The 27,266-nt window shown below is 47.3% G+C and overlaps 2 protein-coding genes across 14 annotated transcripts in view; both read left to right on the top strand.

The window, feature by feature from the left end:
- ADAMTS17 (ADAM metallopeptidase with thrombospondin type 1 motif 17) overlaps positions 1-6,423 on the top strand; it is a 172,973-nt gene extending 166,550 nt beyond the window's left edge. For 2 of the 4 annotated variants that reach the window (XM_084293408.1, XM_084293407.1), the window contains one exon: positions 1,289-6,423. In XM_084293408.1, coding sequence (XP_084149534.1) covers positions 1,289-1,440 — 152 coding nt within the window. In that variant the 3' untranslated portion in view covers positions 1,441-6,423. The remainder of the gene's footprint in view (positions 1-1,288) is intronic. The other 2 variants (XM_084293409.1, XM_084293410.1) reach the window with 1 other exon arrangement.
- Positions 6,424-6,600: 177 nt separating this feature from the next.
- LYSMD4 (LysM domain containing 4) lies at positions 6,601-26,940 on the top strand. Of its 10 annotated transcripts, none has more exons than XR_014618774.1 (8): positions 6,601-8,282; positions 8,660-8,845; positions 9,450-9,707; positions 11,169-11,278; positions 14,140-15,397; positions 18,505-18,697; positions 20,006-22,486; positions 25,248-25,375. XR_014618774.1 is itself a non-coding variant. In XM_084293761.1 (2 exons), exons 1-2 carry the CDS (start codon positions 23,010-23,012, stop codon positions 25,887-25,889), a joined length of 864 nt encoding a protein of 287 aa, XP_084149887.1. In that variant the 5' UTR covers positions 22,498-23,009; the 3' UTR covers positions 25,890-26,940. The 10 variants fall into 10 exon arrangements, 1 of the variants encoding a protein (XP_084149887.1); XR_014618777.1 differs by having other exon boundaries at positions 9,450-11,278; positions 15,178-15,397; positions 20,006-20,387; positions 21,232-22,486; XR_014618779.1 differs by having other exon boundaries at positions 9,450-11,278; positions 14,140-14,261; positions 15,178-15,397.
- Positions 26,941-27,266: the final 326 nt, after the last annotated feature.

Raw genomic sequence — 27,266 nt, 5'->3', positions numbered from 1 at the left:
CTAAGACTGGAGTTCACCTCGCCTGGCTTTCATTTCTCGTGTCCAGTGTCCCTCAGTGAAGACACATTTAGAGGGGATTTATTCTGTCCCCATGGCACCTGAACCATGTTGCTTCTAAGGCATGCTTCTGTCTTCAAAACCTATAAGGGATCTTGGACCTCTAACATATTGGAGTCCTACCTTATTTGTGGCTCAGTGCCCTTCTATTATGTAAAGATTCTTACAGTGTATCTCAGACATTCTTGCGAGATGTCTTAGTCAGCTACATCATGTTTCTGAAAACTGCCTGGCTGGAACCATAGCTAACTGAGGGGAATGATCTAATGCCCTCAAAGATCCCCTTCGCTGCTGGCAGACTTAGAAGTAGCCCTATCCTCTCTGCATTTAAGAGAGTCCATTTTTTTTCTCACAATTTTAAAAAAATTGTTTGCATGTTTCTTTTTTCTCAGAAGTACAACTTCATTACGTCAGATCCTATTGAACTTTTAGTACTTGTCCCGTTAAAAGACGCTTCAGTGATACGCATTCCTACCAGATCTACTGTTGTGGGTTTCTGGTGCTTGGCACTGAGACTCACAGCTAAATGCAGGATAATAATGGCCTCTCGTGGTTTCATCTGGCAGAGATGAGGAATGGGGGACTTGAGATGCTGCAGGGTCAGCACCTTTGGATGTTCTCTAATTAGTCCCTTTTTCCCAACCTCAAAGGCAACAAGATTTATTTAGAAGATTTTCCAATTATCACTGCATTCATAAGACTACTGCATGCAGTTTATAAATCAAGTAGTATTAACTTGACTGCATTCACTGTATTTATGCACTTTTATCACATGCAGTTTTTACTCTTGTCACTTACTTATAAAACCAGTTGTGACACTTTAATGATAGTGACAACAGATTCAGCAATGGTGTCTTCAGACTACTTTCCCCCTGCACAAACATTCTGTCAATCTGAGTGGGTTTCTGACATCCAGCCTCCCTCCCAGTAGCTAATTGTTGGCCATCTGTATTTTATTACACTAAGAATTACTATTTTTCCCACCTATCAATTTAGCTTTATATCCATCAAACGAGGTTTGCTTTTGCTCCTCTGCAAAAACTTCAATGTTGCAACAAGCACTTCTGAGAGCTCTCTATCCATTGCCTGCAATCTCAGTAGAAAGAACATTATCCAGTCTCCAGTGTTGACAGATTGAGATTTCTTCTTTCGTATGCAGGGATTTTGATCACCCCTGCAATGCTGCTGTCTGGCTAATCTGCTAGTTTTGCCTTTCTTTTCTTGTCCAAAGCTGCTCTCACGTACAAGTGCACAGGCGACCAGTGGACAGTGTACTGCAGGGTGATCCGGGAGAAGAACCTGTGCCAAGACATGCGGTGGTATCAACGCTGTTGCCAGACTTGCAGAGACTTTTATGCAAACAAGATGCAGCAGAAGAGTTAATGAACCTGTGCTACTTCTTAGGGTATTACAGCTATTTGTATGTAAGTCACGGACTAGTAGGTCTGAGTACTGGAACTTCATGAGTTTGCTACAATGTGGTGGATTCCAAAGCATACCTAATAAGACTTGAAACTAATTCTACAGACTGGATACCAAAGTAATCCACTCATCCACCTTAAAAAAATTAAAAATAAACATAAAAAGCACACACAAAAGCAAAACAAACCAAACCAAACCAAAAGCAGAAAAGAGTCATCTCAAGGAGCCAATCATTTTATCATATCTTGACATCTTTACCTTTTTCATTAATGCTTTTTACTTTAATATATTAAATCACCAGCCACTGGATGGCTTGCTACCATTAAAGAAAAGGACAAGAGTTGCAAGGTTGACTAAGGTTATGGGTGCCTCCATGGAGGAAGGCCTCTGGCAAAACAAATCAGCAAAGTTAGAGACATTACTTACTCTTTTAATCTTGGCTTTCAACTGATGTTTTTAATTCCCAACAGTTATCCCACTGTGGAGGGGACTTGGAGGGACACACATAAATGAAATGCTTAATTTAAAGAGGGGATTTGCTGTAAAAAGCTTGTGAAAACTGATAGCAGAAGATGGACATCTCTGAAATTCCCACAGAAAGCTCAGTACAATTATATCCAACATTCCAAGTCATATTTTTTAGAGCAACTAAGGACTGCTCTTCTTTCCAATTCTAAAAAACAATCCTCCCTCTTTTCCCCAAAGTAATATAGTTTCTTTTTTGAAGCCTAATTTATGAGCTTAATGAAATGGAAGCTTATTAACAGCAGTAGGTAGTACTTTTTACACAAGAACCATACACAGCAAGGTGGAAAAAGCCAGAAATCGTTTCATCCAGCAGAGCTTAGTGGGGGATCGCTTGGTCTAATCTCTCTCCAGTTTTTAGAAGGCAATCAGATAATGAGACAATTTTTTTTGTTGTTTGATTGATTGTTTTGTGTTGATGTTGTTGTTTTTTTTTGTTGTTTGTTTGTTTGTTTTAAGAGGACCGTGAAACTGGATAGCATTGGTACAGAAACAGGCCTTGGAACAACCTTTGAAGGATGGACTGGAGAGCAGAACAGGTGTTTCCTGTCTCTTAGCTCTTTTATACAGCTGAGATTACATAGCATTTTGAGTCAAAAGTGCTATAAGCGATATAAGACATTCAAGATGAAACCTTGAGCTTGTTGAAGCCCTAAGGCCAAGACTTCTATTGCCTTCAGTAAGGGTTAGGATTTTTCTCACTGTATTTTAATGCTTTCTGCCTTAATTTTGTGGTGCTGTCAGGTTTGGTGCTATTGGATTGGTGCTATCAGAGCACTTAGAAAGTGCTGCATATATGATATTCTCTTCCATGTGTCTGCACTTTAAACCAAACTCCTCTCTGGTATGCGAGACTTGAAACGGGAGCTCTACCCAGGGCAGAGTTTGTCCCCTCTGTTAGTCCTCCAGATCGATGTCTCTCTATCACATCTCACTCCAGCACGTATCATTTCCCTTGCCAGGCTCTAAGGCCAGTTGTGCAGTGGTTAAGTTACAGCTCGCTCTTCACAATACAAACAGAGCCCTTTGGATGAATTGCAGCTTTGTACTCGCTCTAGAACTGCGTGTTACTGTTTTATTCCTCGGAGATGAGTGCAGAACTAAGCCCAGCTATTACCCCAGCCCCTGGGCCGCTCGGAATTGCAGCTCACACCTGTCCTCAAGTTGTCTTTGTTGCTGTTGTCTCCTTTCAATGCAAGGAGGGATAAAGACTCTTAGTACCTAACGTATCTTTCGAGCAACTTTTTCTTCCTTATTTCAATATGCAGAATCTCACTGGAATAACTCGTTAGCATTTTATCAACAGCTAAATTTTTCGAGCACGGGGAACTAATATTCATCAACAGACTAATCCTGCGTGGGCTTCACATTTGCATCTGTGCTTCTGAGTGCAATTGAGCATGTGTGCAAACAAGGGTTTGCCTGTATGCACAAAGCCACGTTTGCACACAATTTTCTCCCAAGTGCCTGTCACAAACAGATCTGCTTTCCTGTTCCCCAGATGATTTTCTCTATTAGGGAAATGATTCTAACTTGTTTTTGTTAATACTGGACGTTCTTTTGGCATCTGATTGTCAGGATCAGACCTCCTTCTGTTCTTCCCACCCTGTAGCCCAAGTGCAGAGGTTGTGTAACTACTTAGCAAGCAAGCAATGGAAAATGTTGTGAGAGGGGCGACATGCAAGGTTTTTGCAATACCACAATGGTGTCAGGTTAGGCAAATGAATAGGTAGAGGTACTGCTAATGCGAAAGTTCCAAGAGAGCAGACAAAGCCCAGAAAACTTAATTTATATTGATATTTTATAGCAGTAGCTTCCCCTCTTGCCTGCTGTCATATGCTGCGGTAACACAGGGGTGGTGACTGTCCTTTGTGCCTCCCCATCACCACAGGCACCTCGCAGCATCGTGGCTGAGCTGGCTCTCCCTACAGCCTTCATTTGCTTTGGAGTTTTTCCTTTAATGGGCAACATTTGCCCGTGAATTGGCCTGACCTGATGAAATGCCACCCCCTCACTGATCTTTTTTTGGCATTGCTAACATTTATGTTGGCCTGTTGAAGGATTTGCCACCGGGCTTCTCTGTTTTCTTGGAAAAATAGTTTGTGCGTTTGTTATTAACGGGAATCAAAGTTGTTTGAATCGGTTTTCAAATATCAGGGGTTATTTTTCCTTCTGGTGCTGATCTGTCACCCTGTCTAGGCAGTGGGTGAGCTCCTAGAAAGGTGCATAGATGAGGAAGGATTTTAATTATTTTTTTCTGCAAATAATTCATGGTGGCTGCTTAGACTTGAGGCCTGTCCCGGTACACTTCGTCCTGGACTTCGAAGGACATTTGGTCCCGAGTTCTGGGTCCTACCTAAGGAAACATGAATTTAGAAGGAATTCTTCTGAATATCTGAGCACTGAAAACCACCTCACTTGCTCTCACAGTCCACAGGTTAGTGTGCATCAACCTTTTTAATAATAAGAAACCAACTTTGATTACAAACTGATGGCACAACACAGCTCCATTTTATTACATTCTCTTGCTTTATCTGGTGACAACCCTCCCATTTTATAATAACCAGAAGAACAAAGAAAAAAAGTGTTCAATTCTGTTGGATACTCATGCCCTTCTGTTTTGTATCATTTTATAGGAGCTTTACTATGAATTTACAGCTATGCTCTGCCCTCAGTTACTCCATCCTGGTGAAAGGAAAGCTGTTTGTTTCGGTGTATCTATGCCAATACATTCTTTTTTAGTTGTTGTTCGTAAAAGATTGACACTCTTTAGATTACAGCGGTGGTATTTCCATATTGTAAACAATACTCTGTACTGTTACTAAAGTACTGTACATTTCTAGTTGCACAATTGTGTTATTGAGTGTAGATTCTCACTATCTCATGTATGGTGCTAATTTTGTTGGTGGAGAAGAATCTTAGCAGTCGATTATTGCTTGATATTTTATTATAATACAGGGATATATCCTCCATGGCAATAATATCATTTAAGTTTTTCATTACAGAGTGAAATGTATATATTTTTCCATTAGTTAATTTGCATATGTACTGTATCCATGGTAATTTTCTTCTTGGTGCTGGTTATAAATAGAAAAGATAAAAACAGTCAAACTGAATGGAACCAGTTGTAAATGAAAACCTAAAAAAAAAGAAAAGAAAAGAAAAAGAAAAGAGGATCATTCCATTTTGAAAAAGAGAAATGAGTATGTTGAATAATAAATTTATTTTTTCCATAACAACTTTAATAAGGTTTCCGAACTTAAAAAAAAAACAAAAACAAAAACAAAGCAAATCAAACAGCTAACGTGAAAATTAAGAGCAGGGAGTGGAGCTGTAAGCAGTACATCATGCATCTGTCTAATACTGGACTGAGACTGGGAAAATTGGTTAAGTCTAGGCCAACTGTTTGGTAGCTGTGGTAGGGGTAAAAAGTCATTTGTCAGCAAAAGTCGGGCATCCTCTTGTTCCTGGTGTGCTAACAAAGCAAGAAATTACGGGTCTTGTCCCGACTGGGTTGCAAAATAAAGCACGGGGAATGTTAATACCTGCTTACTGTCTAGCAAGGTCTGTGGTCAGTGACACAACAGCAGAAAATGCCTGGAAAAAATGAGCCAGGCTCCGTTTGGGGTATCGCTGGGTATGGCTGAGCAGGCTGCGGGGAGCCTGAAGCTTACACGCGGAGGGAGAGACGTTTTGCAAGTGCTTTTGGGAGAGGTTGCTTTCAATAGGTGTTGGAGCTGAGGCGAGGTGGCAGCTAGCTGTGTGTTTAATGGTAGCTGCTCCACGGGCGCAACCTGGTAACGAAGGCTGCTGAGCATGTGGAAATTTATATTGGAGCTAAACTATTCCATTCCTTGGAACGGTATCTACATAACCTAGCTGCACACTGCTCTGGTGTGAAATAAACAGAATTACTTCAGTGCCAAGTGTTTTGGATGTGTTTGTTGTAGGCACCAGCCAGAATCTTTGTACTACTTCATTCCTCCATCACCCCGGTGAAGATGTTTGTTGTTTTTTTCCAATAACTGCACACAGTTACGCCTGTAGCATCCCTTCCCGTCCTGCCTTATAAAGATGCTATCATCCATATCCCATTCCAGCTCAACTCTTGTTAAAAGGACACTTTTGGAGATGGGAGCAGCACCTTTCTAAAGCAACCTTAAAAAGGAGCCCTAGCTTCTGCAGCTGGTGTGAGAGTCCTTCTCCCAAAATGATTTCCAGAAATGGTGTTTATACTTACATTAAAAATAGAGTTCATTTGCTGATCTCACGCTGGCTTCTTGGTAATAGCACAGCACTGACAGGGCTCCTGGTTCTCCAAGGTAGCCCTAGGAGATGCCAGTCCAGCTGCCATCATACACATGGCTCTTAACAGCAGCAAAATTTTAGGAACTCCATCCAAGTGTTGCTGTACATTAACACATCATCGTGTTTGTGTATTGCCTGGAGTCAACATATGATTGCAATTGTTGACCTGTTTAAACAATAAAACATAGCTATAAGCCTTTGGAAGCCAAAAGGCATTACATTAAGCTGTGGGATATGGCAAAGGGTGGGGGGGTGTAAGGAATGCTGTCATACATTTGGCTTGAAATTTTCCTGGTACGTGCCAACATGTCGTCTATAAATCCGGTAGGCTTATGTACTTAGTTTGCCTATTCTGCATGTAGCAGTTTGCTGTTTTTCCTTTATCCCTAAACCCCATCTTCCAAGCAAGAAACCAGCTGGGTTGGAGCCATTCTCCTTGCCCATCATCTCAGTTGTCTTGTTAAGACACCTCAGGCAGGTGGGGTCAGATGGCTCCGGTCCTCTGGCACAAAAGGACCACGAGGAAAGCATAATCTCCGCTCAGCTGCTTGGAACTCACTTGTGCCTCCACAAGCTCCACCTGCTTCTTTCACTCTCCTCCAAGCCCTGGTGCACACAGCAGCCTTCGCCGTCTCTTGAGCTCTCGCAGCAAGCTGGCGGGACCCTGCTTTCTCTGGAAGGAAATTTCTGTCGAAAAAAGCTTAAAAATGGAGCACCAGCATCATCTGTGCATCACCCAGAGCGTTACTATCAGAGGACCTTCTGCTGCTGGTAGAGGAAAACTGCGTGTTACTTTGTGCTTTCCCCTACGCCACATGGCCCATTGGAAAAGATGTTTTTTTCGTACTGGAGTGTGGGCACAAACACAGCGTGCTGGGGGGTGCAGGCAGAGAAGAACCGAGCCAGATGCCAGGTCAATGCACTCCCACTTTCCTCATGGTGTAACAAAAGAAGCCCTGGTAACCTGCTTGCGGACGAGTTTCTTGTACCCCTGGTTGGTCACCTTGCTGTGTGAGCACACCCAGGAACAGGCAGGCTGTGGGCACAGCTCAGCAACATTTCTTTGAGTGCTTGGACCAGTGCTGAAGGTGCCAGGTAATGCTTCTCCATACAACTTGCCCTTCAGCAACCTCGTGTTTACCTGGAATTGGAGGCAGGTCAGCAGGAAGACGAGTTCCTCAAATACTACTAATGCACAAGGCCAGTTCTCTTTTCTAAGAGAGCATTTTTATTTGTCCTCCTTGTCAGCTTCTCTTCACCCTCTTTAGAAACGGGCCTGTCTGCCTGGAGAGAGACTTCCCGACAGCGTAACCGCCTTGGGCAAAGAGGACTGGAGCATCTTCACTTCGGCTGGGAACAGCTGGCTGCTTACAGGGAGAGTTGAAATGAGTGTGTGTAAGCAGAGAAGGGCCACAAACAGCCCCTAGCAGCAAACGGGGAGCCTCCAGCGCTGACCTCCGTGTGTCTCACATGGCCTCGTCTCCTTTCATGTCCCTTTCATGTGACAGACCCCACGATGAATGTCTGGAGGCCGCGCTGTACCACAGTTATTATTTTGTCAGAGCTGCTGGCTCTGCCAGATGCTCAGACAGACTTTCCCAGTGAGCAGAGTGCTGCAGCTGATGCCTGGGGCTCTCGTGTGTGCACCCCGTGCTTTACCACAGCCGAGACGCCGGCTGGGTCCACGTAGCCCGGGGTAGGTCTCGGCCTCAGCTGGAAAGAAGCAGCTGGGCTTTGGAAAGCTGTGGTTTCCCTCAGCTCCTCTCGCTGGGCTGTGAAAGGCTCCTGTTGGGGCGGTTAATCCTTTCATCCCTCTGCTGCCTGGGTGGAGCTGGAGCCTCCAGCTGGGTCTGGTCACACCGCAGGCCCCGGCATCCCCTCGGTCCCAGGAGGGAGCAGCTCCGCACACATGGCAGATCCCACAGGGCGTCCAGGTGTGGGGCCAGCTCCTGGCACGACTCAGGATCCAGGTGAGCCCTCGCGTCCTCGGTGTCTCCAGCCCCTCCTGAGCCTCGGGCTTATGATGGTCTCAGTGTAACTGAGATGCCTGTCTTGTCCTTCCTCTGTTCCCCATGGACCCACTTCATGGCCTTGCCCTTCCTGCACAATCTCTGTCCCTTTCCCTTCTGGCTCAGCTTTGTGTCCCACAAGCTTTGCACCCACCAGAAACTGCACTACTTTTGCTGCTGATACAGAGCAGTCCTTCACCAGCACAAGTGCATTTAATCTCCTCCCTCAGCACTCTGAAGAAAAATATTCCTGTAGTAACCTTGTGTCTCTCCTCATTGCTTTCTGGCTGGTATTCATTTCTGAGGTCTTTTCTAACGTTTCAGTCTTCTTTTGGCAGTGGCACTTCCATAGATGCTGCAACCAGACGGGGATGCTGGAGGGCCATGTGCAAAGAAATGGCCCTTCTCTGAGGAGTTTACAGCCTGCAGGCGGTTGTGGGGAAAAAGAAGATTCCCAAAGCAGCTCCTTGGGGTTATTGGCAGCAGCAAGGCATGGAGATGAACATCCGTTTCTTCTGAATGAAGTGAGTGAGCCTACACTGCCATTACCTTGCTAGCAGAGAAGGGAAAGGGATATTCCCCTCTGGTTTTCTCTCCTCAGACACGTTTTTTGTTACTGGAAGTAGCGAAGGGTAAAATGCACATCACTTCGGAGATGCCTCTCGCAGCAACTGAGAGGCAAGATCCAGCCACGAGCTTGGCTCCTGCTCAAAACGTGGGCTGGCAGAGGGAGGGGAAGATTCATTTGTTCAGCAGGAGAGCGCTGGTAGCGTGCCAATCCGTACGGCTGCCTCCGCTACCCCAAAAAGCATCGGCTGTCAAAAGATCACCAGCAGTTTTCTCTGAGGTCGCTGCACACAGCATCCTTCTGCAGCTGTTGTGGAGCCAGGTAGGGAAACTGCTCGGAGTGTGAAAAAGGGCAATCCTCTAACAGGACCTTTAGGCTGCACGAAGGTGAGAGCATCCAGGGCCTGGCCAGCAAAGCCAGACAAGCCATTCTTGTTTTAGTTTTGGTGTTGTTTTTTTTTCATTTTCTTGGAAAAGGCATTATTTGAATATTTTGCAGCTTCCATTTCTTTCCCCAGCTCTGCCTTTATTCCCCTTGATTTTGTCTCTGATGGCAAAAAGGCCCGACCAGACTGCAGCTTTGTTTGGCACCAAACTTGCCTCCTGAGATGCTCGCACAAGAAGTCTTTTATCACTTCGGCGGCCGGGAGCCAGAGCTGCTTGTGGTGGAAGTCGCCGGGACTGTAACCCCGGGCTGTCGTGGGATGAGAGTCAAGCTCGGCCTGTCAGCAAGGCGAGCTGCAGCAGTCTGAGCCCTTGCCAGGACACGTCAGTACTTCTAAGCGTGCTTCCCCCGGTGCTGTTCTCATTAAGAAAAAGGTATGAAATCCACATCTAGATTGAATTAGTCTTTAAAAAAAAAAAAATGTTGTCTAAAATATAAATACTGGCCAGAATCATGGTATAATTCCTTAGGAAATCACTATAAAATTGAGCCTCCCCTGCTCTCCGCTGCCTAATAACATCTCCTTTTTCTCACAGAGCTGGTTTGCCTTCTGTGACACTTGCACTGCGTTGGCTTCAGCACTGCCACCTCTGATTATGCTCAGGTTTGTGATGAGGTGGTGGGGTCCTGGGTTAGCCAGGTCCCCAGAGCCGCCAGTTCCATCGCTCTCAAGCTTCCCCAGATCATTTCACAGTGCTGACTGTGACCACACCTTGAGGAGGGGACGCTGAGTAAGCCCGACATGCTGCCATCAGTCACGTTTCCCAGAGGGTGAGGAAGATTCTAGCTGTTTCCTTTTCCCAGTCGTGTTTTGCTGAAGAAATTATTTTAAAGGAGAAAAAGAAAAAAAGAAAAAAAAAACAGCTTTCTGTGGGTTCTCAGGTATTTCTGTGCCATTCTCTCTGCACCATTATTAGCAACAACACTGCCTGTGGCTGGCGGGCTGGTCAGGAGGGACAGTTTTGCAACAGCTGTGTGCGCACCACCTTCCTTTGCAAGCAGTGCCTTTTCCCTGTCTGTCCCCATGGCTCAATTTATTTGTATGCAAGGCAACTGCGGTGTTTATTGAGGCTTTCCATCAGCTGTATGAACTCACAGCAGAATCAGCTGTGTGGATGTCCCTTACGGTAAGAGTTGAAGCTGTTGGGTAATAGGCTCCTGGGCAGCTCCTGTGAGAGATTTGGTCTTTCTTAAGTGTCTCTCTAGACAAATTGCTGCCTGTGCTTATGCATATATAATAAAAAAGAAAAAAAGCATGTTTTTTTGTTTTCCAGCCTCCCTGTAGAATGGGTCTAAAAACAGAACTATCCTTCACTATGGAAAAAAAATGACAAAAATATCCTCATATTTGTAAAAACTTTCTAGTCGTTTTTCAGGGTATCTCTAAGACTTGCCAGGCTCCTCCCCCTTCCTTCCCTGCCTCACCCCAAATACTTCCATTTTTGGCTAAAAAATCTTAAGTTTGGGATTGTTTTTAACCAACAATGTCAGCCAAAACCTAAGTCCTTTCTCCTAATTTTTCCGCTTAATTTTTAAAGTATCTTTTGGCAAAACAAAAATATTGTTTTGATGGAAAATCTTCAACCAGCCCTGCTCATTAGTTTCTGCCAACAGTCAGACAGGCAAAAACAGAGCATCTTCCAAGAGAGGAGACTGTCCGAAAGGGCTGAACACGAGGCAGGAGATGACTAACGCTTCTCTCCCCAGCTCTCTGCCCTAGCCAACACCGTGCTCTGTTGCAGGCTGCAGACCTTAATGAGACTCGTCTTTCTCGAGATATTTCCAGTCTAAATTCCTCTTGGTGGAGCACCTCAATAATTCAGGTATTTTGCCAGGTTGATGGAAGATGGGGGTGGCACAGAAGGACCACCAAGGGATCACAAGACTTGGAAGAGCTACGGTCTGCACCTCATATCCATGTTGACTAATATTTGGGCTTCTCCAGGTGAGTACCCACTGGCAGGGATGGATGGGGAGGTGGGGCCTGGTCCAGCTCACTGGTATTTTGAATTTTGGTACACTGTTATTGAATGAAGCTGTTTAGATATGCCAGCAGTTGAGCCATGCACAGCTGTGAGCAGTCTCCATGTAACAGTCACATCAGTGCTGTATATCTCTCACACATCTGTCTGCGGGGAAGGTTTTTCTCACACAGAATCTGGAGCGTGAATTCAAGGGGAGCTCTGTTCCTCTTGTTCTCTGGACTCCTGTGATGAACTGGGAGACAGTGAAGGAAGATATTCCTGCAAAGAGGGGCCTAAATTTCAGTGTTTGGCTTCAGGAGCCAAATAAGCTTCTGCACACTGGGTATATGGGCAGCATCCTCAGAGGACAGCCAGCCCTCAGCAGTCCCCAATATTTGCCAAATGCTCTGAGATCTTTCAAGGAAAAGCCTTTTAGATTTGGAAAAGTTTATAGCCCTTCTTTGACCACTGGTGATTTTAGAGGGTTAAGTTAGGAACAGGAAATACAGTGACTAAAGGAAAGCCATTAATATTAAATTCCAGCCTTTGCCAGATAGTCTTGTGTTATCTTTGCTCTTTCATGAAATATTTTCCAGTTTTCCTTGCAGGGCATTTGTTACAGGGGTAGCAACTGAGGAACTGTAACTTGGCACATCTCCACCTGCTTTTCTGTAGCAGTGCGCATTTGTGCCATGGGATTTGAAGAATTTCCGTTGCCTCTAGGATTGATATGCAAACAGTCAGCTGTACAGATATCAGTCTGTCCAGTAGACATGCTGTGTGACCTAAGAAATAATACAGCTGATCAGCACCATGCTGGTGACTCCAGGATTTCTGGAGAAAACAGACTCATTTTACTACATCTAGAAGATGGGAGGTCCTGTATACACCCTCCAGCAATAGAATCTGCTGCGCCTGACTGATCACCAAACACCCACCAGGATTTCCCTAACAAAACTCCTGATTATTGCCAAGGAAAGCAAAGGTTTGTAAGGAATGTGAGCCCTGACCTTGCCAGCTTAGGGATCTCGAGGTGCTCGTTTCAACAGCCAGGCATGCATCCCTCCTGTGCTATACCAAGTCTGCCAGCCTGAGACGAACCAGAACCTCCCATCTCCAGCCTGCACAGTGAGCTAAGTAACCCTTTGTGCCAGAGCAAACACAGAGCCCTGTGCAGTCAGCACACAGTTCTGCCAGCACCCCTTTCTTTACCCCCTCCAATAGTCACTGACAGTTGTGATAAAAGCAGCTGGGATACAGTTTCTGTGAGACAGGTTGCCTTAGTCTCCCTCAGCCTGTTTGTTGTCAGTCACACTATTTGTATTTGTACTGCCACATGATCAGGTATGGAGTGAGGGATGTTAAGACCAGGAGAGATGAGTTTCCAGCTGCATAACCCTGCTCATGCCATCTCTCCACCTTGTGATTTCATCACAGCTAAAAGCTGCGTGATTGAGCTGTTGTGCACCTTGTAGGCAGACATTAAAACCTAAAGGAAACATTTCAGCCCAGAGAGCCCCCTATCTCGAAGCAGGTTGTTCTTTTGGGTCAATCACCGTTTCTGTTAAAAAAGAAGTCTTTTATTTCCCATTGATAGTTGTTAGGTTGTAAGGAGAACCATTCTCCTGCTCCAGAAGGCCCTAGCTGCAGACACAGCCTTGGAAGGAAAGCTTGCTCTCATGGCTACAGCGAAGGAATGGGAAGCACGAGATCTGGCATGAAGTCCTCCTCCCATTGAAGCCAGTGGGATGTTTGCCATTGGCTTCAGGGAAAGCCAAGATTTCAGTCTGCAGCCAGATCTGCTGGTGTGTTGAGCTGTGCTGCGAGCAGGATCCGAATGGGTTCTTGGTTTCCTGATAAAGCTGCCTCAGCTGCTCTGCTGCAGGCAGCTGGTCTCTAACCTCACATTGCTCCCTGCTTGCCTTCCTGGTTTGAAATCTTATTCTTAGGCTAGAAACTCTCCAAGGAAGAGACTGGTTTGCATGGTTTGTGCTTGCTTGTGTTGTCACACAACTGGGGTTTCTGGACATGTCCACCACCAGAAACACCCTCTCCACTGTGGATTATGGATGGTGCAAGAGGATGACATAAAGCAATAGCACAGGGCTGGGATAAAAGCCTTGAATTAATTAAAACATACGGGATTTGCTCCAGGTAAAGAACTTCAGTCAGCTCTAGAATTAGCTCTCTGTGGTTCAAGAGAATCTGAAGAGATTGTAAAGGTGGTGCAAGGATGGGCTTCCCTGCTTCACACTGTCACAACGTGAGGTTTGGGGAGTCTTGATTTTAAAAGCATCTCTTTTTCTCGTCTCCTTTCTTTCAAGATCAGATGGAATCCTGATTGTGTTAGCAATGGTATAGGAAATCATGAGCCTGAAAGAGAAAACTTTGGTGCTCTGGTTCAGCTGTGCTATGTAGTGCATTATGTAGTGCTCCTCTGATGCATCAGAAGGCCTCGTGCCAACTGATGCAGCCCATACAGCCTCTGTATTTGAAACACTGGCAGGGTTACTGCCCTCCTCTGAAAAGCAGGTAAGGAAGCGACCTCAGAGTGACTTGAAATGACTGTGTTACACCAGGCAGCCCCATTTCGGCCTGTACTGGCCCTGCTGTTTTTATTTGAATGGACGCATGGTGGAGCATTTCTATGCCAAGGAAAAAGCCATTGCAAACAATTCTCACTATTTAGATTTCTCCCTGATGAGGACGTCTCTTTCTGTTCATCCTGTGGGTTTGGTCTCTACTGCCCCTTTCTGGAAACAACTGTAAATGCATCTTGTCTATTAAAAAAGGCGTGAAGGTTTATCTCCTGGACCAAAAAGCTGCCCTGGCTTTCCTTCAGGTGCTGTGTTTGAGAGCATCTTCTCCTCCTGTCCAACTGTACCTTGTTTCTCTGGCCATGTGGGACTTGGTCCTATTCCCTTGTCATGTCCACAAAGAGTATCTGGTGCAAGCAATTTTCTGGTGAGTTGAAAGCAATACGATACATTTCCCTCCCTACCAAACAAAAAGTTTATTAGTGCAGGTTCTTAAAGTCGAGGTAATGTTGGTCATGTTGAGATCCACAGGTAACAGTTCTACTCTGATTTTCCCAAACAACTTGAAGCAAAGCAAATGTAGTCCAGTACAGTAGCACAGCCCAGTGTCACCTCTTTAGGCACAGATTTGTGCAGGTAAAGATGGTCTTTCCCCTAGTAGTAAGTGGGGAAGAATAGGGAGGAAAGCAAAGCAAAAAGACAAACTATGCAGTATTCTCTCCTATTCACTTTGTTCCAAACACAACTCTGCAGCACCATTTCCCATCTCTCTCACATCATTCTGAGTCTGTTCCCCAAGAGTGTCTTATCAATAGATCCTTTCTCAACATAGTGATTGCCTCTGAGCCAACTTTATTTTATGGTTCGGTGACTGGCACAACGTTTGCATGAATTTTACACTATCAGCTTGTTGCTCTTCTATTTTCTTTGATCGTGTGATCCCCACCAGCTCTCAAGTTTCCTAGGGCATGCACAATCAAACAAGATGAATCCAAATAAACAGAAGTAGTTCTCATTCTTTCTTAACAACATGCCTGTGATGTTTTTTTTTCCATTAGTAAACTCAGTCCAGTTACTTTTCCTGGTGTTAATTCACTGTAGCTGCTTACACAGGCTTTGGGTTGCACATAACAATGAGATAAGGGGACAGCAAGTCACTTTCAGCAAGACTGCAGGATGTTTGTGTTTTGAATTTTAATGAATGAGGCAAGTGGGGTGTTTACCTGACCCACTGCTGCCTCGTTCTGTGTGGTATTCATTTTATTGCTGTTGTCACTTTAATTCTTACAGTAGTTCTCTTTCCACTCCTTTTTTCACTCCCCTTATTCTTGTTCTGATTTCAGCACTCCAGGAGGGACAATATCAAAAGAGAAGGGCACAGGGTCCCGGCAGATTTGATGGTCAAGCACTGTCACCATCATGAACCTGCTCACTCACGCATGATGTTGATAATCTCATGAGCATGACCCAGAAACCAACTCCTCTCTGACTTTTGTGGAGGAGACCGCGGTGAAACTCCCTGCCTGCATCTGGGCCCCGGACCTAGAAAGTCTTCAGTGCAAGGTTGGTGTCTACACAGTGAGCCCCATCTGTAAACATAGCCTGGTCCTCACCTCTGCTGCTCCCTAGACTGCCAACCCACCACCTGTGTGGGCATGCAAAATGCAAGGGGCTGCAGCTGCAGGGGGCCAGCTCTGTCCCCGAGGCCTTCAGCCAACCCTCTGGCTGCCTAGGCACTGCTCTGGGGCTGGAGGTTGGCTGTGGGGCAGCGCTCAGCCTGCAGCTCTGCAAAGAGGGCTGCTGGCTGGTGCACAGAAAGGTTACAGGTGAGCTGGGAGCTTACAGGTGAGATAGGAGCTGTACCTGCAGCTGGCAACTGCCTTGTCTTTGACCTGTTCCCTGGGATTGTTCCTTGAAAAGAAAGATCAGCATTTGGCTTTAAGGAGACTTTCCTAGCACTTGCCTCAAAACAAGTGGAGACACCTCCCTCCCCCTTTGGACCTGAACCCTATACCAGAACAAGAGCTATGGTATTTTAGTGGCTTTTGTTGTTGTTGTTGTTTATTTTTTCTTTTTCCTTCCCATCTGTGAAGCTTTTGCAGTGGCATTTTCTTCTATTGCTTGAGAAGGTAGGTCCCTGGCACTCACAATAAAAGTCCTCCACTGCCCACTGAGGTCACTCTCCTCATGGGCAGTGTGGCCCAGAGGAGAGGGGAAGGTTTTCCCGTAAGAAAACATCCGTTCCTTGGCTCCAATTAGAGAAGATTTATTGCTAACGATGTTCTTCCTTGCATTTGGCTCAGCTGGGAGCCCGATTAGTTACTTCCCAATGGCCTTGAAGCCCAAAGCCCATGTTTCTTTAATTTTGTCCGATCTGTCAGATACTTAGGGAAGCAGCTGGGAATATTGTAGAGCAGCTTCTGGCAGTGAAGAGTCCCAGGGAAGGATTGCACTGACTCCTGGTAATTATTCTCAGCCTGTCCATCTAAGCCCTGCCTGTGCAAAGACCCAGAGAGCTGCAGCGTTAACCAGCAGAGACACAGCCCACAGCAAAAGGCATCGTTCAGCTCTTCCTCCTTTCCTCTACAAGAAGCTGACCTGGCTTCTTGTGCTTTGTTTGGTACCTGGTGGTCATGCTGGTAGTGTTTGTGTTCCTTTGCTACTGTTCACAGTTTGAAATCGCAGCATTACCAGATCGTTACAGACAGGCGGACACATCTTTCATTGCTTAATGCTTGCCTACCCCCAATTCCCAGAGCTGGGATTCAGGCTGTGCTGACGTGCCAACACGTTGTGCGGCCCTGGGTGAATCAGTTTGCTTCCCTGTAACTCAGGGAATAGCAGGGGTACCATCACGGCATTGCGTGGCTGCAGCTTTATTAGGCACTTCGAGCTCTTGGGCAAAACAAGAATTCCCTGAGATTATGGTTCAAAGTGAACAGAAGACAACAGCCAACAGAGCAGCTCCTTGGATGTCTTTAATGGTGCTTTGTATACAGTTTCTGGCATCTTCAGGGGCTTCTTCACTACCCCGTTAATGAAAGGGCAGAGCCAGCTTGGGGCTGGGACCCTTTTGTTCTGTGTGCAGGACTCAGGAGTTGGATCAGCCAGGGCCATGCTTAGCCCTAGCTTTTGCCGTGTAACAGTTACAAGTGATAAAATCTTAGTTTTCACAATTTTCCTCCCACAAGTTGGTTTAAAGGGAATGAAGGCAGATCCTGCTATAGCTCAGTGCATTACTAGCCAGCTCAAATGACTCCCCACTGTCTTTTCTTCTACACAAGACTCTTAATGCCCTAAGTCTTTGCATGTCCTGGCACAAAGCCCAATTGAAGCATGAGCTCCAACAGAAGTTTTAAATTTAAAGCTGTTCTTTTGGCTTCAGATATTCACAGATTGAAGCTGAGAGATGCAATTTGGCTGTTTACTTGCAGATCTGCAACAGCCCTGCTGTGCTATTGCACTTGCCTCCATCAGGCAGTTGTGTTAACAGCACTTTCCAATTAAAGTAACAGCCTCGGTTACAGAAAATGCTTTTCCTATCTGGGCACTTATCTGATTTTATCTTTTTTTTTTTTTTTAATTACTCATGTGGAACAGGGCTGTTTTGTTTCCCATCCCTCATTCTAATCCATCCATCATTTTTGGTGTCTGGGCTGGCTTTTGCTGTTTATTTTTTACTTTCTTGCCATTTCCAGCATTAGCTTGGGCCCATACCACTCAGACACCACGATGGGCAGTGCTGATGTGAAGGACCAGGCAAATCCTTTGCACAAGCAGCTCCTGAAATTTTGCTCACATAGAGCAGTGAAGAAGACATCCTGCCTTTGAAATATTCCTGTCTGAAAAATCCCAGAGCCCTGCTGTGTGATTTAGGGCTAATCCCTGACCTCAGTGCTCCTACTTTGAAAACAAAACTTTTAACACCTCTGCCAAGATCAAGCCTTTTCGCCATTATCTGAACATTCAGAATAAATGGTATCAGATGAACCCTACATCTTTCTTCCTGGTGCAGTCAACTAAGAGCATTTATTTTCATGTCAGCTCACTGAAAGTCATAAGCTAGACTCCATCCTGCCTGCTCAGCAGGCTCAGCAAGGCTGGTACAGTGGTGAGCAGTAGGGTCTGAACTAAGCCCTGGCATTTTCGTTCTGGCCATATTTGCTGTTGCAGACAATGTTCTTGTGGTCTGCCAGTTGTGTGTTCTTTGTAACACAAGCACAAACTGCTTGGGCAGGGACTGCAGGAACTGGAGAAAGACCAGGCACGGTGACAAAAGCACAGGTTTCAGTGCTGACGACCTGTCCTTTGAGGCCACAAAGATCCTCTCTCCTAGGACATGCTTTTCCCATAGCACCATCAGCTGTAGCGGTCGCTTTGGGCTTGTGCCCAGCGCAGTGACCCTCAAATCTTGGGACACCTCAGTACCACAAGACCTTGGAAGGCACCAAAACCTCAAGTTCCTGTGAGTTTGACAAGAAAGCAAGGCCTGCTGCTGCCCCCTCCACCCCGTGTCACTTGCTTACTGCTGTTGCAGTGCACCAGTAAAGAGGTGGGAACCCTACTGGGGAGCATGGAGAGCCAAGCTAAGCACAGCACAGCCACTCATGTACTGAGGTCAAAGATCATGCACTGAAAGACCTTTCTGTGTTCTCTGTTCCTCCTGCAAGCTCAGGGCCTTCCCTGGGGCACCTTACATTCAAGAAACTGCAGAGTGGAACTGGACATGTTTGGAAGTGAGACAAGCTGGAGATAGGAAGGATGCACGTGACTTGCAGAAAAGCACAGAAAAGTCATCAGCCCATTCTGCGAGGATGTGTGTGTGATGATTGGAGACTGCCATGCAATGCTGAGCAATATCAGGTATCAGCACAGTGTGTTCAGGCTTGTTGGCTCGGACCATGAGGAGCACAGAGCGAGACAGCTCTTGGCAAGCTCAGCTCACATGATAAGGTCATTGGAAAGACAAGTGATGCTTTCATCAACCTGCCTTTCCCCACTATCAGCACCAGCTTGAGCAAGGACTCACTTTGTGCTCCTGTAATGTACTGCACGCTGCGTGGTGCCAAGGACAAAAGTTTCCTCACAAATATGCTGAAGCAGTGTTTTTCCAACCAGTGTCTCGGTCCCCAGCTCCCATCCTCCTTGGCCACGTCACGTTCCCGTTTTGAATCACTGAGTGGAAGATTTAAATCCCCTCTAGATCAGTGGCAGCTCTCGGGCAGAAGGGAGAACAGGATGTATCTACTGGCTAGCTGTCGCTTCCCAACAGTTATAATTTACCTTTTGGCCATTCGTTATGTTTTCAATTATTTTTTTTTCTTTCTGTGCTGGGCAGTACTTTGTTGGGGCTCTACATTCTAATTACACCAGAGTTCATTAGCCCTAGAAGCTGCCTGAAGCCTGGGGTGATAGGTTGGTGCCAGCAGCCAAACTGACTGGCCCAAATGGAGCCGGTTTGTGGCTCAGGGTCATGCAGACCGATGGCTCTGACCATCACTAACGCAGGGTCCTGGAGAAGTGCTGCTGCCTGTTTGCTGTACCTTCACTGAGAACCTTTTTGGCCTTGACACTATTAACAGCTTGGGCAAAGGGAGCAATGCCTGCGCAAAATGTTGTCCACAGGGTGCCCTAGACACTGCTTAGAGCTCTCTGAGAACATCTGAAGGGAAAACATACGCTGGCAGGGCTTACGTGCTCCAGCAGTTGGGGATTGCAAACACATGCTTCAGCTATGCAAGAAATCTTTGACTTGTTCTGAATGCGATTCAGCCTGGGTTTCTTCCCAGGAACATTCCTGTTCTTCACAATTTACCAGTTGCAGGAAGGGGGGCGAGGGGGAGGGATTTTACTAGTACTCAGGATTTTAAGAGTAAAGGAGAGGAAAGGGAACAAATCTTACAGTGCTTCCCCTAGCCAAATTCCTCCAGAAGGACAGGGTGTGGAGTATGGGCTCCAGGATTTGGCACAATCCCAAGAAAATATGAACTGCAAAATTAAAACCACTTTTAATTTGTCATTTGTTTTTATATAACGAGTAAGTCTCTGTTTTTCTTAAGTAATTCAGTCTCTGCTATCACATAAACCAGGCAGCCCCTGCCAAATGGTGCTGCTTGATAGAAGCCAAGCCCAGAACTAGATCTCTGAGCAAAGACATATTATCTCCTCCAGGAGACGGCAGTGCTGTTCAGATCTGCAGTGTGGTTCCCAAGATGAAAGCCTCAATCCTCAGTCCCAGTGTATGTGAGAGAGTTGCAAATGTAGTCCTTGTAGGTGAGAGTCATTTGTTGTCTGAGCTGGAGATGAGTCGATGAATCTGTGTCCTTAATATAATTTCTGTTATGTTACAGAGGGGAGACACGGACTTTGTGCTTCTTTCCAGATGCCACCACCTAACCCGTCAGCTCGTTCCTGAGGCTGCCAAGTTTCAGCCCAATACTTTTCAAGGTCAGACAACAGCAGGAGTAGTGCTCTTGCATGGAGTTGCCCGTGGCTGAGTTTGGAACCTGCTGAGCTAGACAAGAGCTTCCAACAGGAGACACCATGGAAAGAGGCAAGGTGTTACAGTGCCAAACATGCACTCAGAGTAACCTCCATAGCTCAATTAACTATATTAAGTATACACCTATAATGAATTTAATTTCACTGAGGTTTTCTTCCTGGCATTGTGTGCCTAGTGTACCTAGTTTTTAAACTTGTTGCTGTGTTTATAATTCAATCATGTGTACATAGTTCCCACATAAGCTTAGTCACGCCAGACACCAGGGAGAGTATCATTTCGTTGTATTTGGCTCGTGCTTCTGTCTTTAACACAGGGGGTATCTTCATTGAAATCAGTTGTGCTACGTAAGTCCAAAACCAGAGCAAAGCCTAACATTTGTAAATTATTTGCAATAGAGGCTTCATAATTTTTATAATGTGATGTCCTGAATATGGATGCAGTTAGCTACAGCTGTGTTCCCAGTCTCCCAATAGGAAACATCAAAATAAAGATAGAAAGGAATACTTATTGTTATATATATACACACATATATAATTCAGTGGTATCACAAATATCAGTAGATTCCTCTTGCCTCACAGTGCTGTATTACGGTCTTCCCCTATAGATGCTAAACTAAACGGGAATAACTGGTTGAAATTAAGAAGTGGATGCTAAAGTATTTCTTCAGCTTGTGCTGTACGTGGCGTCAGGGCTGTAGTTGAGTATTTGTGAGGGTTCTTCCTCCATCTTTTATTGACTGCTCTTCATTCTACATTTTTCTTGTTAATAGCACGTGGCAGAGGAAATTGGTGAATGATTTAACTCTGTCTTGCTTTTATTAATCCTAAATCATGGGTCAGGTCACAATTAATGGTGGCTCTGGTGATTTATGAATTGCAATTTTCACTCCTACTAGTGCTGGGCTGTTGGAAACCGTCAGATGCCAACCTGAGCAGCTGTAGCCCAAACATCAGGTAGCACCAATGTGCAAAGTGTGTGTGGATGTGTGAAACAGCCCAATCTGTGGACGAGTGAATTAATTGAATAGCAATACAAAAAACTGGGGCTGCTTTCTCCAAGTTGTATGTTAAGTTACTAGTTTTCCCAAGTGCAGAACTCAGACTATCACTGAGTGACCTGGAATCCAAATAATAGATTTGATTGCAAAGCACAGAAGGCTGCCTAAAGAGAAACAAAGAAATACACAAGGAATATGTGTGAAATGAAAACACTTCTGAAGGGAGCCTGCAAAAAAACAAAGCAGAAGTGAGGAAGAGAACAGCAACTCTGGGTCTGAGCAAAAAGAGCTTGAAGGAGTCACAGGGACAAGAAAGGAGAGAACCTTATTCCAGTTCATGCTCTTCTGGAAAAGCCAGAACCAAGACCTTCACTGAAGTTGTGATTCTTTATCAGAATGACATTAACCGTGACATTTCCCAGGAAGGAATTTGCGTCCATGTGAATGTTGGCTGGTGCCCAGCATCACAGACACTGCCACTTGGGATTAAGGGAAAGACTTTTCAGTTCTGTTGCCCTCTGCATTGACATAAATCAGGAGTAGGAGGATTTCTTTCTGGAATTCAGGGGACATATGACAATTGTGTTGGTTAAATGTGTATAATGACAAAAGCATTCAGCTCTCGGACAGGCTTCAGTTGTTCGTGGCTTTGCAGCTCTCACAATATATCTGTGGACAACAAAAACATCCTAATGCTTGGGCATGACGACATCCCCCATCCAGCTGGCCTGGAGCCAACATCATCTCTCCTACAAAACAGGCAGTTGTTTCTTGGTAAGAACAATTGTGCTCTCCATATTGACCACAGTTTGCATAAATTCAGCTTCAGCAGTGCAGAAGGGCCGTGCTGCTCTGCGTTGTGGGGTTGGGCTGTCCTGCGTGAGCTGCAATGGCTCAGAAAAGGCTGGGGAGCCAGCAAAAGCTGCTTGGGAGTGACACGAGGCTGAACCTGAGCGGTTACAAACAGAAAGCTCAGTGGAGGACGCTCACACTGAAAAAGCCTGGAAACGGCAGATAATTCTCTAAGATGTTTTGGAAAGCCTCCCGTCATGGTGCTTTTTCTTCAGGAAAATAAATCTTTGTTGTGTGAATTAACTCATAGTGGAATAACCCCACTCTGCTAGGAGCAGGATTCTTAATGAGATGAGAACAGGTATGATATTTTGAGGTAAAATTAGGTAGTTTGAAGGCCCGGCGGGCTGAAGGGGCCGGGCAGCACTGAGGGGATGGCTTCTCATTGCCCCGCCTCACCACAGCGCCTCCGTCAGCGCCGGGGCCTCCCGCCAGGGGGCGCTGTCCCTGGAGGCAGAGCCGCGGCGCCCTCCCGCCGGCCACGTTCCAGCGCTCAACCTAACTCGCTGCCTCTCTGCTCCGCCTCCTCCCATTGGCCGGCTGGCTCTGAGGTCCCGCCTCCCGGCGCTGCGAGCCAATGGGAGGGAGGGAAGGGCAGAGGGGCGGTAGGTTGAGGTGCGCGGCGCTGAGGGGCGCTCAGGGGAGCCCTGGCGGGGCCGTCCCGGCGGGCGGCGGCGCTGAGGCGATTTCAGGTGTGGGGGGTGCGGGGCGCCGCCGGTGCGGCTGTGACCGGGCTGTGAGCGGGCTGCGACCGCCCCGTGAGGCGATTCGGTACAGAACCCGGCCCCGCACCCAGCCCGGCCCTGCCGCAGGTGCCGAGGCCGATGGAGGCCGCCCGCAGCCCGCCCGGCCGCCAGCCCCGCGCCGGGCCCGGCCCCGGCCCCGGCCCTGAGGAGCGGCCCCGAGCCGGGCAGCTGCGGCCCCGCGGCGGGGAGCAGAGGCCCCGAGGGGCTCCCCGCGGCCGGGCGGGGGCCGTGGTGCTGCTGCAGCGCGAGGTGGCGGAGGGCGACAGCCTGAACAAGCTGGCCCTGCAGTACGGCTGCCAGGTGAGAGATGGGCGATGGGGGGGGGGTCCCCGAGCCTCCTGGTAACCAGCGCTGCCCGTGTGGGGAGCGGTCGGTGGCCGGGCAGGCTGCAGGGGTGGGCGTAGAGGAGCAGAGAAGCCAAAGTCCCAACCGCAGAGCCCCTGTGCTGTCCGGGGTGTGGGTTTGGTTGTTCCCTGCAGCATCCAGAAGCCTGAGCAGTTCGGCCATCAAGAGTGCACGGGCACAGGGAGCTTTCTCTGGAGTTGGAACAGACTAAAAAACATCAGCTCTGTTCCAAAGGGGTGAGCTTTATGGGAAAAACTCTTGGGAACTTTAATTACCTGATCTGAACATCAGAAATACCCCATTGGTTAGCAGTTAAAGCTGTGTATTTAGAGCCTCCTTCATCTGCCAGTGAGACTGTGATTAAAAAGTTCCATGATGCAAACAGTTGGACAGTGACCTGGTTGGGGGTAATGGCAGAACTGGCTGAACGGCTGCAGTGCTGTTGCAGCCTGTCTTGCTTAACAACAGCTGTGAGGTGCAGCTGAAGCAAGAGGGCTTGGGAGGGGAGGAATTGTTGCAATTCCTCCATTCCCTTAGAAACAAAACCAAAACAAAAAAGCCCTCCTGGGCTCCACTGCCGAGCTGATGCTTGTGAGGAAGAGCCTGGTGGGGCTTGAGCGGGCTTTGGCTGGAACCAGTAGAACAATGAGACCTCAGAGCCACAGCAGATGACTTTGTAGTGGGGATATGCTCCTCTTTCAGCACCAGCAGCTGCATGGTTATTGCCACTTACACCAAATCATGGCAGTCCATGAACTCCGAGGATTCTGAACAACTCCTGATTTATGTCAGGAACCATCCCAGTGTGCCCCGTAATGTAACATAACGGAGGGCTTGGTCCTGCCTCTGCCATCCCCGTCTGTCCGCAGCACTTTCAGAGCCCAATTGCTCATCTGGTGGGGTTGGGGGGCTGATGGGGGCTGGGGTGGCCATGTTCTCCAGCAGGAGGAACATCCTACTGGCCCTGCTTCCAGAACGCACACTTCTGACCTGTCCTGGTTTAACTAGAGAGAGAATTCCTCATTGCTGGAGATCCGTGTGTCCGTGTGTGTATCTGCTGGCCCTGACATGGTACAGTGTGGGTGTATCTTGGGTTACTTGCACAGTTAAGCAGCCCCTGTAAGGGCACTGAGATCTGTAAGTGCACAAGTCCGTGACCGTTCAAAAAGTCCAGGATGAGCTTTTCTGAAATCCCAGGGAGTTGGTTTGTTATCAGGGCCTATTTGGGGCAGGGGCACTGAGGCAGTGCAAGGAGTAGTTAGTTCTGTGTGTGCTGTAGACAACTTGGCAGAGATGCGAGGCACTTGAAACTTCTCCTTTTCACTCTTGACCATTTATAGTCTGGGCCTGGCTTTGGCATTGTTTTTAGCTGGGACAAGAGGAGCTTGCTGCAGCCAAAAATGAGTACAAAAAATGGCCTAAATGGCTTGCGCAGCCTTGTGCTCTTGCGTTCTTCCCATCAGCTTTGTTGGTGTGCTGTGATTGCTGCTCCCCTTCCCATTCCTGGGGCTCCAGCACAGCATCGCAGCGCTCGGCTGCAGACGCTGCGGGGAACATTCACTGTCCCAGTGATCGGTTCTGGATGGAACAAAACAAAACACTGAAGCATCACCTCAGTTAGGATGCTTTGTGTCAGCTTGTTAGTGCCTAACAAATTAACATTGAAGGGTTTAATTCCTGATGTTAGGCAGGGGCAAGCTGCCAGGCATCTGACCCCGCAGCTGAGGGTTCCCTTGGCTTCAGGGGCACCAGACCAGGCCCTGGGTTAACCACCCCCTGTTCAGGTGTCCCCAGCGTCGCAGAGCAGGCAGGAAAGGCTCCGCACTGCACTAAGCCACTTGCAGCCAGGGTTTGTTTTCACCTCAGGCTGGTGCTCGCAGCCTGGTTTTGTAGCCAGTTCCTGTTTCAGTGCCGGCAACAGGTTGGTTGGGTCGTCTGAACTAATCCCGGTGTCCTCTTTGGCTGCTGCAGGTGGCGGATATCAAACGCGTCAACAACTTCATCAGGGAGCAGGACCTGTACGCGCTGAAGTCCATCAAGATCCCGGTGAAGCCCCACGGGCTGCTGACCGAGAGCAGCCAGGAGCTGAGGCCGGCCCCAGCCCCGTGCAGCCCCAGCGGCGTGACGCTCGTGGACCTTCCAGAGCCCGAGGCTGGTGCCGACGGCTCTGAGGGCAGCCACCTGAGCGACTACTTCAAGGGGATCGACCGGAGCATCCAGGAGGCCGTGCGGGCGGAGGTCCAGCTGAACGCCGAGTACTGCACGGAGGCGCTGGAGAGGCCGCTCTGTGAGTCGGGGAAGCGGGAGCCCAGCACTGGTGCGGACTGGGGGATCCAGTGGTGGAACGCAGTGTTCGTGATGCTCCTGATAGGGATCGTCCTGCCGGTATTTTACATCATCTATTTTAAAACCCAAGAGAATGGCCACGCAGCCCATACCTCCAACACAACACTAACCTCAAACATCTCAGCAGATGGATTGGAAGGGAAACCACTACAAAGCTCAGAGGTAGAAAAAAATCCTAAGGGGGAGGTGCAGCCAAACACAGCCCCTCCTCCCAGCACTGAGGCCCATAAGCCTGTGACTCTGCCACGAGTGCAATCGGGGGGATAACAGTACAGAGATTTTTTTTAATTTCTTTTTTAAAGTAGCTGACAGTGTAGTCCTGAACTCGACTGAACCTGAGGTGATGTGGTTTTATGGAAGAATAAGGATGCTTTGTTGCTTGTAATGATGAAGAGGCAGCTGGCTTAACACTTGTGAACTCTGTTGAGGGGAAGTATTTTAAAGCAATCACTCCTGTTTGCTGCAGGTATTTCTTACGAATGGCCTTGCTGAAGAAGCTGAGCCCTTTACTGCTGTGACACAGAGTGCAGTATTAGTGTGACGGGAAAGCTGGCGGCTGTTTGTGTTATAAGAAAATACTTTTTGCTTAGAGTAGAAGTGGGGACACTTTTTTTTTGCTGAATTGTTTTTCTCTCCTGCAGAGGGGCAGTCCTGGTGTACCTACCCTTAAAGCCAAGGCTTTGAGGGGATTAGCTGAGGTGCGCCACAGCACAAGGACACTGGGGGTGACTCACGAGCTTTTCTCCTGCAGGAAACCCTTCAGAGGCAGCGTGAGGGCTGCTGTCTTGCAGGCAGAGCTCCTGGCAGAATCCTTGCGTGTGTCAGGGTTCAGCTGATCCTGAGCAACTGCTTCAGCATGGCAGCAGGCATCCAGGCAGTGCTGTGGAGTGGTGGTGGGCCTGTGGTGTGTAGGTTTGAAAGCCTTTTCTGTTGCTTTTAAAGCTCTGTGAGCAAAAGCAAGGCTGGGTGAGTGCTGCACCACAAGCTGGTGGTGTGCACAGGCAATCTGTTCCTGGCCTGAGGAAGAGCAGCCTGAGAACTTTTTTTTTTTTTAACTTTTTTTTTTGCTTAGAACAAACGCTAAGGGGCAAGGACCATTACACAAACCAAGCAGAACCGCGTGGTGTTAATCCAGTACCCCAGGCTTCCTGCAACCTTCAAAAAAAGGCTCAGGCCAGCCCGAGGGGACAAGGCACATTATGTATCTTGTACTGAAAAAAAACAAACCTTGTATTTTCTTCTGTGAAGGAAAAAGTATCTCTCATGGTTGGGGAGAAGGGTAATTAATTACTACATTTTTAAATAAAGGAAAGTGAAATAAAAGCACAAGGGGTGCTTACCCACCCCAGACTATGTGTGGGTTTTTGTGTGAGTGATTTTTTTGGGGGGGCAGTATTGTTACCACAACCTGCTGTGCAGCACAGCTGAGCAGCAGTCCCAGAGGAGCTGGGGTGTGCAGGAGCAGCACCTGGCAACGGACCCTTTAAGCCAGGTCGTGCTGTCAGGGGTTGGCTTGTGTCTAACCCTTTTGTAACAGGTGTCTTAGAGCACCCCAGGTCTTAGTTTGACTGTAAAGTGCATGTAACCAAAAAAAGTTCCTAATGGAACTTGTCTCTGGCTGCCACTTAAAACCAGTTACATCAA

Source organism: Netta rufina (assembly GCF_964035555.1).
Source record: "Netta rufina genome assembly, chromosome: 11".
Lineage (NCBI taxonomy): Eukaryota > Metazoa > Chordata > Aves > Anseriformes > Anatidae > Netta > Netta rufina.
This window is presented reverse-complemented; position numbering and strand designations above follow the sequence as displayed.